The sequence below is a fragment of the Physeter macrocephalus genome, chromosome 12, assembly GCF_002837175.3.
Source record: "Physeter macrocephalus isolate SW-GA chromosome 12, ASM283717v5, whole genome shotgun sequence".
In the NCBI taxonomy this organism is placed as follows: domain Eukaryota; kingdom Metazoa; phylum Chordata; class Mammalia; order Artiodactyla; family Physeteridae; genus Physeter; species Physeter macrocephalus.
In genome coordinates, this window is record NC_041225.1 from 11137920 (window position 1) to 11153830 (window position 15911).

The 15911-nt window shown below is 43.4% G+C and overlaps 2 protein-coding genes across 2 annotated transcripts in view; both read right to left on the reverse strand.

Moving 5' to 3' along the window:
* The window catches only part of CHMP3 (charged multivesicular body protein 3), an 88891-nt gene extending 81315 nt beyond the window's left edge, over positions 1 to 7576 (reverse strand). The window contains exon 1 of the mRNA XM_024129852.3: positions 7358 to 7576. Coding sequence (XP_023985620.2) covers positions 7358 to 7561 — 204 coding nt within the window. The 5' untranslated portion in view covers positions 7562 to 7576. The remainder of the gene's footprint in view (positions 1 to 7357) is intronic.
* A 5893-nt stretch (positions 7577 to 13469) lies between these two features.
* Positions 13470 to 15911, reverse strand: part of RNF103 (ring finger protein 103) — a 41042-nt gene continuing 38600 nt past the window's right edge. The window contains exon 6 of the mRNA XM_028496569.2: positions 13470 to 13521. The gene's annotated coding sequence lies outside the window, so the exon portion shown is untranslated. The remainder of the gene's footprint in view (positions 13522 to 15911) is intronic.

The window sequence follows — 15911 nt, forward strand, 5'->3', positions numbered from 1 at the left end:
CTATAAATCCATGGTTTTTTTTGAATTCTGAACTTTGTATGTGAAAACCCACAGGATGAACGTGTCTCTGCATGATGTTATCGTCTTCCAGAGGAGACCTAATTTGCTTCAGGCAAACATCTAGCCTAAGAACACTGACAACTGGTTATTAATTAAGCTTAATAAATCCAATCAGGGATAGGGATGATTTGACACTGGACATCAATCTTTGTAAAGGCCGGTTTATTTCCAGCTCACTGTTACCACTAAGGTGTATCCTTTCAGAGTTCTAACCAAAAGCCTTGGGGACTTAACTGAGTCCCTCATCCTTGGTGTGCCCTGAACTCCAATTTTTGAACCCCCTAACCACAGGATGTCAAAATCTCTCCTCAAATTCTCAGTTTCTCAACACTGCATGCGGAATTAGAGGATCTCTTTAGGGGTAAAAACTGGTCCCAAATGATTGGGCTCATGTAATTGAGCTTCCCACTTCTCTCAGATCTTGATTTTGCAATTCTTCACTACCTTGGTAGTTTTCAGTAATTTCAAAAAGTTATACTTTTAATCTAGCTCTTCTAGTTATTTTCAGCAGGAGGGTTGGCTCAAAAAACCTAGTCTCTAATCACCTTCATGATTTTTTAAAGAATATATTTCTTTCTTCTAATTAAAAGGCCTACAAGCAAGAACACTCCAGTAGTAATAAGCACCACGAGCACCTAAATTTTGGTTTCTAAATACCATTCCCACTGAAAGAAACTTGTACTCCTTGGAGAAATGGTTGATTCCACGTATCAGGGTGGGATATACAAATCACGCTGCTATAGACAGAACGTTTGTATCCTCCCAATTCCGATGTTGAAATAGTCCTCAATGTGATGGTATCTGGAGGTGGGGCCTTTGGGAAGCGATTAGGTCATGATGACAGAGCCCTCATGAAATGAGTTGAGTGCCTTATAATAGAGACTCCAGAAAGCTTGATCCCCCTTTCTGCCCATGTGAGGGCACAGTGAAAAAATGGTCATCTATGAACTAGGAATCAGGTCGTCATCAGACACCTTGATCTTGGACTTCTCAGCCTCCAGTACTGTGAGAAATAAATTTCTACTGTGTATAAGCTACCCAGTCTGTGGCATTTTGTTATAACAGCCCAAATGGACTAAAACAGATATACAGTTAAAAGTAAGTTCCCCTCCCACTTTTGACCCTCAGCTACCTAGCTCCTCTCCCTGAAGTCTGTAAACTAGGACTTTGGGTATCCTTCAAGATTTAAAACATACATAAAACTAGAAATTAGCCAAAAGCAACAAATATAAGTGAACTTAGGTCAAAAATTGCCTACTCTGATCACTGTCAGATGGATACAGAGAAGATGGTCAATTAGGGTATCTTCAAATGTGTAAGCATTTTCTCTCACCATCTCTACTTCTCTTCATGAAACAAATATTTGATAGACACCTTACTCTTATTAAGGGAGTTCAACACTATGCTGCAAAGTAGATGATAAGAAAAACGCGATCCTTGCTCTTAAGAAGCTTACAATTTTGCTGAGGACACGAAGTAAAAAAGAAAGTATTCTTCCAGGATAACACTTTTTCTAATGTCTTCCCTGATCCCCTGAATTCTGTCTAAAACCACGCTCTGCGGTTCCTTCCTCTCCATCACCATCCTGTCAAAAATCTGCTCTTTTCCTGAATTCTCTCAATTTCAGTTCATGATACCAACACTGAGTGGGATGATGGATTTGATGGCGGTGAGGTTAAACAGAAACCTAAGAATCATCTTTGCACTTTCATCCCACATCCAGCAGATAAGCAAAGTCTGACTATATATCCTAAATATTTATAAAACTCCTCCTATCCTTTCTATCCCCATTTTTGCTCTCAGTTAAGACCAGCATCATCTCTCATCTGGGCCACTTAATTGCTCCATACCAAAGTCTCTTCCCTCCAATTCTTGCTCCAAACCACTATTCTGAATGCTCCCCATCCTTAGGAGGCACGATACATAGGCCTTCATTAATCTGCCCTCTACCCACCTCTCCAGTTTAACATCTTACCACTGCCATCACTCCTCCTGCATCCCATTCAGATATAACCTTATTTCATCCTTCAACCATTCTAAACATTTTTCTGGTTCCTCCAACCTACATTCCACACTTCTATACCTTGCATCTGCAGTTTATTTTGCTGCGAATGCCTCTTCTTTCCCAGTCCTATACCAATCCATCCACCTGGCTAACGCCTCTTGTGACAAGACCCAGATAACCTCCCTGACCAGGTCCTCTTCCCTACTCTGAACAGTAAGTTACTCCCCCCACACACTGTGACATCATAGATCTTGTACATACTTATATTATTGCTCTTATTTACCCTAAAATATAAGCATTTGTTCACGTCAGCCTCCCCCAAAACTTGGTATTCTTTGAAGTTGTCCTCCAGTGTCTTATTTTTGCAAACCTGATGTCAACCTAATATACACTAAAATATCTCAATAAATGTTTGTTGTATGAACTAAGTGAATGAAGCCTTCTCTTTTCCTCCATCTCCCTTTCTCATTTTCTTCCCTCTTCGGATAGCAACCCACAACCATGTGTCATGACTCAGTCTATGGATATAAGTTACTTACATGATTTCAGAATTCTGATGCCATAAAAGGTGACTACATGTTCTACCCAAAGGCTAAATTAGCAAAGTCCCTAAGTAAGGACAGCACAATTTTCCAGCAGAACCTCGGGTCCAAGAGAAGAATCTCTTTCAAGCATAATCTCATGTCCTCTTGATTCCCATCCTAAGACGGTCTCAGTTTCTAAATGGATTACAAGGCTCATCTTCAGCAGGCCCAATCCAGTCTTAAGTTGGACACGTTAAGATAGAACAAGTTTCACCACTAAGATGTCTCCATTAAAGTATCTGAGATACCTGGGGGCAAAGACTTTAGTCTGTAAAGTCCCTTATACAGCTAATGTTTCCCTGGAATATCCCTTGAAACACTGCTCATCTTAAAACTACCTGACTTGAAACCTTACTTAATCTTATTCTGATACTCATTCATCACTCAATATTTATTTAGCAGCTACTCTGTGCTGCATACTTTACCAAAGCTCTGGGTCATCACCCATAACATAAATATGTATATGGGACGTGACCTGACTTGCCTGACCTGACTTGTCACCATGGCCTAAATGACTATGATGATGGTGTGGCATGGCTGCACCTGGCCCCTGCTTATTCTATGCTGGGACCTCATCTTCCAGTCGCCAGTGGAAGGCATACTATAAATTGATCCTAATTCAAGAGTTGCCCAGCTGACTCTACAGCATTTAGTCGGTTCTCTTTTTCCTCTAACTCTTCTCTCTCTGCCAACATTATCTTGGATTTTGGTTTGTTTTTTAAGTTTCCATTATTTAGCTTCTTTTATAAAGTTGAACTTTTAATTTTTCTCCTTCTCCCTCTCAAAAAAATGCCAAACTAAAACTAAAATGTCAGACATTACTTGTCTTCTTATTCATATATTGGTTCTCAATGATTTACCTGTGCTTCCACAGCTCTACGGAGAAAAAAGTATTTCTCATTCCTGCTTTATTGGCACTTTCTAGAATTACAAATTCAATGCTAAATAATTGTGGCAGGTGACAAAACAATTTCCTCATAAATCACAAGGTATAAAGAGCTTGGTAGAAGCTGAATGTAAAGCAAACAGAGACACTCTTCTGACAAATTAGAACAAGGTATGATTAGAACTCAAAGGATAGCTTGGAGTACTGTGAAGAGGAACTTGAAGAAAATCTTGGGCAGGGTATCTCCAGTACCAGTTAAAGTAAATAATCTAACACTAAAATTCCTACTAAAGAGTCAAGAACCTGGACTTCCCAGGTGGTCCAGTGGCTAAGACTCCACGCTCCCAATGCAGGGGGCCTGGGTTCGCTTTTAATTTTTCTCCTTCTCCCTCTCAAAAAAATGCCAAACTAAAACTAAAATGTCAGACATTACTTGTCTTCTTATTCATATATTGGTTCTCAATGATTTACCTGTGCTTCCACAGCTCTACGGAGAAAAAAGTATTTCTCATTCCTGCTTTATTGGCACTTTCTAGAATTACAAATTCAATGCTAAATAATTGTGGCAGGTGACAAAACAATTTCCTCATAAATCACAAGGTATAAAGAGCTTGGTAGAAGCTGAATGTAAAGCAAACAGAGACACTCTTCTGACAAATTAGAACAAGGTATGATTAGAACTCAAAGGATAGCTTGGAGTACTGTGAAGAGGAACTTGAAGAAAATCTTGGGCAGGGTATCTCCAGTACCAGTTAAAGTAAATAATCTAACACTAAAATTCCTACTAAAGAGTCAAGAACCTGGACTTCCCAGGTGGTCCAGTGGCTAAGACTCCACGCTCCCAATGCAGGGGGCCTGGGTTCGATCCTTGGTCAGGGAACTAGATCCCACGTGCTGCAACTAAAAAAGATCCCACTAAAGATCCTGCATGCCACAACAAAGATCCCTCGTGCTGCAACCAGGACCCGGCGCAACCAAATAAATAAATAAATATTTTTTTTAAAAAAGGAGAGAGAGTCAAGAACCAATTCACAGGCAGGAGGTGTGTGGAAAATATGATAGTGGAGGGTTAAATCATTTCTGTTTTTTTTTTAAATGCACAGCTTCACTCTAACATTTTTTTAAAATTATTTATTTATTTATTTATTTTGGGTTGCGTTGGGTCTTCGTTGCTGCGCACGGGTTTTCTCTAGTTGCATCAAGCAGAGGCTACTCTTCACTGTGGTGCATGGGCTTCTCATTGTGGTGGCTTCTCTTGTTGCGGAACATGGGCTCTAGGCGCGCAGGCTTCAGTAGTTGTGGCACGTGGGCTCAGTAGTTGTAGCTAGCAGGCTCCAGGGTGCAGGCTCAGTAGTTGTGGTGCACGGGCTTAGTTGCTCTGCAGCACAGGGGATCTTCCTGGACCAGGATTGAACCCATGTTCCCTGCATTGGCAGGTGGATTCTTTTTATTTTTTATTCTTTTTAATTTATTAATTTTATTTATTTTTGGCTGCGTTGGATCTTCATTGTTGCACGTGGGCTGTCTCTAGTTGTGGCAAGTGGGGGCTACTCTTCGTTGTGGTGCACAGGCTTCTCATCGCGGTGGCTTCTCTCGTTGCAGAACATAGGCTCTAGGCGCGCGGGCTTCAGTAGTTGTGGCACTTGGGCTCAGCAGTTGTGGCTCGCAGTTCTAAAGCACAGGCTCAGTAGTTGTGGTGCACAGGCTTAGTTGCTCCACAGCATGTGGGATCTTCCAGGACCAGGGCTCGAACCCGTGTCCCCTGCATTGGCAGGCAGATTCTTAACCACTGCGCCACCAGGGAAGTCCCCTAAATCATTTCTAATCACACAAGTCTGGGGGTGATCACTCCAACCTCTGAACTCCTGTAACTATATATGTGACACCCAATCCAGACTTGTTCTTGAAATGCATATCTTACTTGCTAGACGATACGTTCTTTGGCTGTATATTTCATCTTTATAATATCCCTCTGGCAGGCATATTTAAAAAAACAATCTTGTGCATCAGCCCTGGGATTTTCAGGTTTTAACTTACTTTCACAGGTAGGCTACCCTATTGGTAGAGTATACCATCTTCGAGCTCTTAGCAATTACATTTATCATTTAAAAGCAGTCTCAGTGCTAGTCAAGTAATACATATACTAGAGATCAGATTAAATAGTAATGAGACTGTTTTCCCATAATCTTCTCATTTTATGAATGGCAAACCTAAGACCAAACACTGAAGGTAATAATCCTTCCTAACGTCAAAAATACACTTCTACAATAACAAGCACCTCAGAATATATACATGCCACAAAATGTGCATCTATATAATGCTATACAGTTTGAAAAGTAATGTCACATACTCTTACCTCATTTACGCTCCACAATTTTTATTTTACCAGGGAGTAAAACTGCGTAAGTTGCCTGAGGGAACTAATAATTACTGAGTGCCTACTGTTCTAGTACCCATCATTAACAAATACGATCAACATCAACACATATTTTACGTGCCAACAACCTCATGATGCATGACATTGGTTTTTAAAACAGGCCTGCTAGAGCTGAACATGTGAGACCATTTATTAAAAGAAAGATTTTAGGTTTGTTTCCCATTATGCGTAAGTCTGTACTGGGTGCTGTAACTCTTCTCAAACTTTAATGTGCATACTTATCACTGGAGATCTTGTCAGAATTCAAATTATGATTCAATAGGTCTCGGGTAGGGCTCAAGATTTCTAACAAGGTGCCAGGTGATGCTGATGTTGTTGGTCTGCAGTTTGAAAGCAAGGTTGGACTTCTCTGGTGGCACAGTGGTTAAGAATCTGCCTGCCAATGAGAGCAAGGTTGCAGAATATATAATTTACCCTCGGAGTTCCCTGATAGCCTAGCGGTTAGGATTCCGGGATTTCACTGCCATGGCCAGGGTTTGATCCCTGGTCGGGAACTGAGATCCCATGAGCAGCCTGGGGCGGCCCAAAACAAAAACACAAATTTACCCTAACTAGCACTACTAGCTAAAACTTAACTTCCTTTCATCTTCAATGACTCTTAAGTGATACTATTGTCATTCCTACTTGACACCCAAGACTAAGGCTCAGAGAAATTAACTTTGCCTAGATCACAAAGCTGATGTGTGCGGAACCAGATTACAAACTTAGGCACACGGACTCTACAGGTCACTCAACCGCTCCACAGTATCCCGACGTGATCGTAGTTGACAGGCAGATTCAGAAGTCTAAGCCAGATGCAAAGTTGTTATCTCCTGTACCACTCTTCCGAGGGGGGTCCCTGCTATAATTGTGCGTCTGGTGTCAACAGAACGTTGGAGGGCAGGGGAAAGAGATCCAGAGCCTCCCTCTCAATACGGCGCAGTGGGTGGGGAACGGGCGGCAGGCGCCCGGACCGTGCCGCAGCGGGGACGGGGTCCTCGGGGTACCACGCTCGGAACCAGGGGAGGTCCGCCAGTTGTCCGCGGGCGGGAGTGAGGGGGCGGGGCCTGCGCCAGAGAAAGGTTCCGGGCGGGACGTACCAACGCGCGCCGGGGAAGGGGTTCCAGAGGCGAGGCCGGCGCTGCTGCCTCCGCGCCCGGAGCCGAGGCCGAGGAAGTCTTAACCCGGCCCTCGGCTCCCTTGTGGAGTGGAATACCAGGGTTCTCTTTCGCTACAGCCGTCGCCTAAGAGACTTCCTCCGGCCCCTCAGTCGAGTGGGAGGCCCCGGAAATGGGGGCCGAGCGGCAGCTGGCCAGCCGCTGGGGGGGAGACTGTCCAGTCGTTTACCAACGCTATCGCGCCCCACGCAAACCCACCCACCCCGGTGCCGCCGCCGTAGCCCTTACCAGCTCTTTGGGCGGCTTCTCTGGGGTTTTTCCAAACAGCCCCATGGCGAACGGAACTCGTCTCACCTCTCCCGGCTTTCCGTTCCCTGCACCCAGGCAGGTCACGGGCAGCCGCCTGGGCGGGGCCGCTGAGAGGCGAGGAGTCCGGGCGCCAGGAGCAGGGAGCGGCCGCGGGGAGCCTTGGTGCGCATGCGCCGAACTCATGCGCAGACTCGGGTCGGCGGAGTTCTGTCAGAAAGATTGAGGCGATTGCGCACTTTCTGGGAGGGGACTTGTGGGCCCAGGTGTGTTCTGAGGCGTAGAGGCGGTTCCTCTGAAAGATGCGAGTTTATTGACTACACCTGGTGATTACAGCTGTGCCTGCTCCCTTAAACCTGTATGTTGTGGCACCGGAAGTCTGTATCTCTACCCAAACGAGGTACAATACTTTTACAACCACTTTCCTAACATCTTTATCCTTCTGTCCCGTAGGCACCTCACATGCAGCGAGCCAGAAATGACCTCTTCCTCCCGGCAGACCTACTCCTCCCCTCTGTTGTCACTACCGTGACCTAGTCACTAAAACCTGGACATTATCTTTCCTGCCCCTCTTACCAAGTCCCAAGAATTGTAACTTTCCTTTTTTTTTTTTTATTTAATTTTATTTTTGGCTGCGTTGGGTCTCCGTTGCTACACATGGGCTTTCTCTAGTTGCAGCGAGAGGCAGCTACTCTTCGTTGCGGTGTGTGGGCTTCTCATTGTGGTGGCTTCTCTTGTTGTGGAGCATGGGCTCTAGGTGTGTGGGCTTCAGTAGTTGTGGCATGTGGGCTCAGTAGTTGTGGTGCGTGGGCTTACTTGCTTTGCGGCATGTGGGATCTTCCTAGACCAGGGCTCGAACCCATGTCCACTGCATTGGCAGGTGAATTCTTAACCACTGTACCACCAGGGAAGTCCCAGGGTTGTTAGCTTTTATGGGCTGAGTAACTTCATAGGCTAACAAGTGGGAGGATTATTCCAACTATTTGGGGGAAGGGGCAGGAATTTCCAGGAGTTGGACCATCATCGCCCACTTTTTGGCCTTTTATGGTCAGCCTCGGAACTGTCATGGTGCCTGTATGTGTGTCATTTAGATGCTAATGCATTACAGTGAGCATATAATGAGGCTCAAAGTCTAGTGGAAGTTGAATCTTCCACCATCTTGGGCTTAATTGGTTCTAACCAGTTTTTGTTGTATCCTCAAAGGCTGTGTCATTCTTTTAATGGTTGTGCCCTGCCCCCTTCCGTCCTGTCTCATTCCTCTCTCAGAGATTTCACTCCCATATTCTTATCGGAAGAAGAGAGGTCACGGTCCATCTTCTGTAGCTTGTTTCAGGGCTGATTAGGGGTGTCGACCCTGCCTGTCAGGGAGTAAATATCGCTGGATGCCTGATGTAGGGGTTCCAGGGGCAGGACAGCTCCTTGTTTTGAGTCAGAGGGCAGCAAGGGCTGGAATCCTGGCATGGTCATCATCTTCCTGTGGAACTGTTGTAACTGCTCCAGAGCCTTCCTACAAATCTTCTTGATGAAGCACTTTTGCAACAGCATCAGAGGACAACAATAACTATCTACAGATGACAAAAGATTGGCTGCATTGGGTCCTGGTTGCGGCACACGGGATCTTCGTTGCGGTCTGCAGGATCTTTTGTTGTGGCGCGCAGGCTCTTCATTGCGGCACATGTGGGCTTCTCTCTAGATGTGGCACATGGGCTCTAGAGCATGTAGGCTTAGTTGTCCCGCAGCAAGTGGGATCCTAGTTCCCCGACTAGGGGTTGAACCCGCATCCCCCAATCAAGTTGCCAATGGCTCGCCACGGTCTTAATTTGGAAGTCCGAGTGGTGGTCCCTGTGGATCATCTCGGGTCCAAAGAGATAGCGTGATAGGGAGAATGAGGGAGATTGAGGGGAGAAAAGCCCTGGGCCCAGCAGGCTCCTTCAGGGCCAGAGAGCTGGTCTCTGCCCAATCTCGCAGGCAGCGTCAGCCGCCACCTTAGGGCTACTTGAACTTTCAGGGCTCGGGACAAGTCCCGGCCACCCTCCGCAGAGGGGAGCCATAGCTCAGTGTGTAACTTTCCTTTTTTAAAAAAACTCCAGCCCTCCCCTTTCATCCCAAGTGTCACAGCTAATGTTCGGGCCTTCGCCATTTCCAGCGTGAATAATTCCTACCTGCCGTGTGTGTGTGTGTCTGTGTGTCTGTGTGTGTGTCTGTGTGTGTCTGTGTGTGTGTGTGTCTGTGTGTGTGTGGTCCTGCAGTCCACATAGACCATAACCTTAATCAAATTCTCAGAGGACTCTGTGACTAAAAAGGACTAGTCGCATTTTAGCTGGGCAATCTCTGATTGAACCTACAATGGTGGTCTGATGGCTGCTGTCATTACCTTGTCTCATGATGGGAAGAGTCATTTAGAGTCATTTAGTGCCTCAACCCCATACTCCCATCCCTGGTGGGAATGTAAAATGGTACTACCACTCTGAAAATATTTTGGCAAGTTCTTTAAATGATAAACGTACATCTGTCTCATGCCATTCCACTGCTAGCTGTTTATCCAAGAGGAGGAGAAGCGTATGTTCTTACGAAGTCTTGTACAGGCCTCCTTATTTGTAATTGCCAAGAACTGGCAATAATCCAAATGTCTATCCACAGGTGAGTGGATAAACCAATTGTGGTAGATAACAAAAAAGAACAAACTTGATATGTGCAACAACATGGATGAATCTCAGTTATGCTGAGTGAAAGAAGCCAGAAAAAAAAAAAGAGTACATTTTGTATGATTTCATTTCTATAACATTCTAGAAGATGCAAACTGTAGTGACAGAAAGTAGATCAGTGGTTGCTAGGGCACAGGGCTTGGTTTTGAAAGAGCCAGGAAGGAGGGATTGATTGCCAAGGGACATAAGGAATATTTGGGGGGGTGATGGATATTATCTTGTTTCTGGTGATGGTTTCACAGATACCTACAGTGTTAAAAATTGTACACTTTAACATGGAAGCAACCTAAATGTCCATCAGCAGATGAGTGGATAAAGAAGATGTAGTGTACACACACACACACACACACACACACACACACACACACACACACAATGGAATATTACTCAGCCATAAAAAAAGAATGAAATAATGCCATTTGTAGCAACATGGATGGACCTAGAGATTATCATACTAAGTGAAGTAAGTCAGACAGAGAAAGACAAATTATCATATGATATCATTTATATGTTGACTCTAAAAAATGATCAAATGAAATTATTTACAAAACAAAAACAGATGCACAGATGTAGAAAACAAATTCTTGGTTCCCAAAGGGGAAGGGAGGAGGAGGGATAAATTAGGAGTTTGGGATTAACAGAAACACACTACTAAATATAAAATAGATAAACAACAAGGACCTACTGTATAGCACAGGGAACTGTATTCAATATATTGTAATAACCAGTAATGGAAAAGAAACTGAAAAAGATTACATATATATATACAAAATTGAATCACTGCTGTACACCTGAAACTAACACATTCTAAATCAACTATACTTCAATAAAAATGGACACTTTAAATATGTACACTTTATGTCAACATACTTCAATAAAGTTCTTTTTTAAAAAATAGCAGTATATGTTCACTGTAAAAAGTAAAACCTCCAACTCACTTCCTCAGGGAAAAAGGTCTCAAACTACTTATAATATTAAATAGTTGGTGTGAATTCTTTGTGATCTTTCCTTTGGAGAATTTTTTTAATATATATTTTTACTTATTTGGGAGCATACTGTACATAATGTTTTGCAGTCTTTTTAAAAAACTTTTACATAGATTTTCATTGATATTAATATCTAGAGCTGAGGGATTCCAAAGCAGGAATGTACTAACATTTATTTAACCATTTCCTTATCATATTACATTAAGTGGTTTCCAGTTTTCCCCTTTAGCAATAAATATAGACACAGTTTAAATTTTTAAAGTACTACCGATATCCTCCATACAGGTTGCACAGTTTGAACTACCAACAGTGTGTGAGAGCACCCTATTCCCTAAATCCTTGTTAACAATGCATTTAATCAATATTTTACATTTTTGCCAACTCGCGGGTATAAAATATTATTTTAAATTTTCATTTCTCTGATTACTAGTCTAGATGAGCATCTTTTGGTATATTTGTTGGCTATTTGAATTTCTTCTGTGAATTGCCTCTTCGTATCCTTTGCCCATTTTCCATTGAATTGTCTCCCTTTCTACCTTCCTTTTTTTTTTTTTTTTTTTTTAGTGTGATGGAGCTCTCTGAAGATGAGAAATCTGTAGAAATGTTTTTAAGTCTCCTTCACCATATCCCTCTTCTTTTTTTTGAGAATGAACTATAAGGCAGAAATTTTTCAGGTGAGAGGTCACTGGACTTCCAATCAGTCAACAATATTTATTAAATGCTTACTATGTGTCAGACATTCTATAGGCTGTAAGAAAACCACGATGAACAAAAAAGAACCTCATACAATCTGATGAGAAGGACAGATACTAAACAATGGTGATAAATAAAATTGAGTGAATTCCCACAAATGTGTAAAATTCTGACTATAGGAAGAATATGGTGTTCAGTGACTCTTCCCTGAGCATATTTTGCTTTATTGTGCTTCACAGATACTGCATTTTTTTTGCACACTGTAGGTTTGTGGCAACCTTGCATCAAGCAAGTCTATCGGCACCATTTTTCCAATGACATTTGCTCGCTTTATGTTTCTGCGTCACATTTTGGTTATTCTAGCAATATTTCAAACATCTTGATTATTAGTATATTTGTTATGGTGATCTGTGATCAGTGATCCTTTTTTTTTTTTTTTTTTTTTTTCACAGGGTCCGGACACGCGGGCTCAGCGGCCATGGCTCACGGGCCCAGCCGCTCCGCGGCATGTGGGATCCTCCCGGACCGGGGCACGAACCCGTGTCCCCTGCATCGGCAGGCGGACTCTCAACCACTGCGCCACCAGGGAAGCCCAGATCAGTGATCTTTGATGTTACTATTGCAAAAATAATACAACTTGCTGAAGGCTCAGATGATGGTTAGCATTTTTTAGCAATAAAGTATTTTTGTATGTGCATTTGTTTAGACATAATGCTATTGCACGCTTAATAAACTACAGTATAGTGTAAACATAACTTTTATATGCGCTGGAAAACCAAAAAACTCGTGTGACAAGCTTTCTTGCATTATTTGCTTTATTGTGGCAGTCTGGAACCGAGCCCACAATAACTCTGAGGTATGCCTGTATAAGCTGAGGCCTGAAGGATGAGCTAGCAGAGGGAGGAAGAGTTTCCAGTGCAAAAGAAACCGCATGTGCCTAAGAAGACCCTTCCCAGTTACTAGGGGGTGGAGGTTTGGGGCCACAGGCATTTCATTTCCTAAAGGTGCATTTGTTCTAAAGTTGGTCATCGAGGACAAAGAGGCCAAACAGAGTGCGGAGGACAGTTTGATTTGGTATGTGGCATCTGACAGAAATACAGAGCCCAGAGCTACCGACAGAGCCTTAAAAACACATCGGTGCATTTGCTCCTCAGCGACTGGAAGGGCACTATGCGTCGTCCACGCATTTTCCAGGCTCCACACTTCGAGCAACATATACTTTCTATTCGTGTCCTGATATTGCCTTGGCATTGGACAAAGCTGCGGCTGCGGCTGAAGTTTGTCCTTCCCACATAGACCTCAGGAAGCATGCACCGGGTCCTCCCACCTGCTGAGACTCACATCTGAGGGGGTGGGAAGAACTAAGTGAGCAGGCATTCTAGCTCTTTGCTCCTGCCAAACACAGCAAGTATTTAACGGGATCACACTCCCTTGCCATATGTTCGCATAGACATTTATGCACACATTTTAAAAGGTTTTATATGCATTCTCCTCCAGATCCCTGAAAAATATGATATATAGATGCATATCCTTGACTTGAAAGTTGCCTCAATGCCTGATGCTTTAAGTATTTCCCTAAATTTGAAATGAGAAATAGAACTGTTTCTCCTTCATTCCCCAGATTGTCTTTGCTCATTTCAGTAAGATTTCCTACCTTAGTGAGCTTCCTGGCTCACAGCTGTTCCCCATTCACCAGGTAGACTGTTAAATGAAATGCTCTGGGGAAGGAAGTCACAATCCAATTCCTGGTAGGAATTTTGACCTAATAAAAACAAGATACACCTTGTTTTATACAACAGATGGACTCCGAAAATGTTAGATATAAACTGGCCTTTGGGAAATGGAATTCCCTCCCTTATATAATAATTTTGGAATGGATTTCTTAATTTCTGACCAACCTTCAGGTGTGAGGGACTCCTAACCACAGTTTATGACTTGAGATGAGGCAAAGAAAGACCTTGAGTCATCTCCTCCCCACTTGCAACCTTCTTCCACCAACCTTACAATGACTCTTGTATTAGATTCCTAGTGCTGCTATAACAAAGTGTGACAAATTAGGTGGTTTAAAACAATTTATTCTCTCGCAGTTCTGGAGACTAGAAATCCAAAATCAAGGTGTCAGCAGGGCAATGCTCCCTCTGAGACTCTGGGTAGAATTGCTCCTTGCCCTTTCCTAGGTTCTGGTGATGGCCGTCAATCACTGGCTTTCCTTGACTTGCCACTGCATCACTCCAATCTCTGCCCCCGTTGTTATGTGGTGTTTGTATTAGCTTGGGGTGCCAAAATAAAATACCATAGACTGGGCGGCTTAAACAGCAGAAATTAATTTTCTCGCAGTTCTGGCGGCTGAAAGTCCAAGATAAGTGCCAGCCTGGTAACAGCTCTCTTCCTGGCTTGGCCTTCTTGCTGTGTCCTCACATGGTAGAGAGATAGAACTCTAGTGTTGCTTCCTCTTATGAGTACTAATCCCATCATGAGGTCCCCACCTCATGACCTCATCTAAACCTAATCATCTCCCAAAGGACCCATCTCCAAATACCATCACATTGGGGGTTAGGGCTCCAAAATATAATGAATTTGGGGAGGACACAATTTAGCCCATAGCAATGTTCTCCCCTCTGTGTCTCTTATAAGCACACCAGTCATATTGTATTGAGGGCTCACCCTAAGCCAGCATGACCTCATCTTAACCAATTACATCTGCAATGACCCTATTTCCAAATAAGATCACATTCTGAGGTACCTGGGGTTAGAACTTCAACATATCTTTTGAAGGGGTACATTTCAACCTATAAACAATCCTCATTTATACACATGGGTCCCCCATTTTAAAGAAGAAGGTGATAGAGGGTGGAGGCAGACTGGTTAGCTGAATCCTTTAAAAAAAACAACAACAACAAACTTCTACCCTCCATGAGTGGCCCCAAAGTAGGGACAGTTTCCACTTGGGAGGGGTAAGTAGATATCTGAGGACTGACTCTAGCTTGGAGGAGGTACCTTTCCCGGGAAAGCACAGTAATCACTGCAACCATCCCACACTGCCATCTAGAGCACCATTTCCACCACCAAAGCCCCTGTCATGGGAGGTTACATGCCTTTTCTTATTTCTCCACAGCACAGCAGAGACAAAGCCTGAGCTTAAAAAAAATCGAGCTGAATTTTTTTTTTTTTTTTTTTTTTTTTTGGTACGTGGGCCGCTCACTGTTGTGGCCTCTCCCGTTGCGGAGCACAGGCTCCGGACGCGCAGGCTCAGCGGCCATGGCTCACGGGCCCAGCCGCTCTGCGGCATGTGGGATCTTCCCGGACCGGGGCACGAACCCGTGTCCCCTGGATCGGCAGGCGGATTCTCAGCCACTGCGCCACCGGGGAAGCCCCGAGCTGAATTTTTAAGGAATACTTTATTAAAGTCTCCAAAAATCAGTATCACAGTATCAGAAATGGAAGAGTAGCATCCAACTCACACATTCAACATTACAGTGGACTGGATATTCTGAAAAACTCACTGCAAACACATAGAGAGTCTTGATAACATACAACCAGCACTATTTTATGTGCATAGTTGATCTCTCAAAAAAGTAAGAGAAATCAGTAATATCTGCCAATAACAGAAGCCAAGAACACTGTTTGTGTACTGTAAAAAGAATATGATATAGCTTGTAGACAGTAAAGTGCACAAGTAAGTGTATGACCGGATGCATTTGTACATATGTATAAACCTATAAAACCACTATGCAGATCAATATTTAAAACATTTCCAAAACCTTAGAAGGCTCCATCATGCCTGTTTCTAGTCAATACCCCCAAAAGATAACCATCATTCTGATTTCTGTCTCTATAGATTAGTTTTGCCTTTCTTGAACTTCATGTAAATGGAATCAAATAGTATGCTTGGTTTTAATGATTGGTTAGAGGAACAGGAGGCAAGGCTTTTGGCAGGGTAAAATGGTGAAGCAAAATTGAGACCCCCTGAAGATAGGAGCCATTAAGACCTCATCCTTGGTGAAAGAACCGGCTAGAAAAAAAGTCTATCTGCTAGCAAAGGAGACCAAGAAGAAGATGTTTGTTTTAGGCCACAACTCTGATGAAAAAAGTAGAAGAGGGCTTCCCTGGTGGCGCAGTGGTTGAGAGTCCGCCTGCCGATGCAGGGGACAC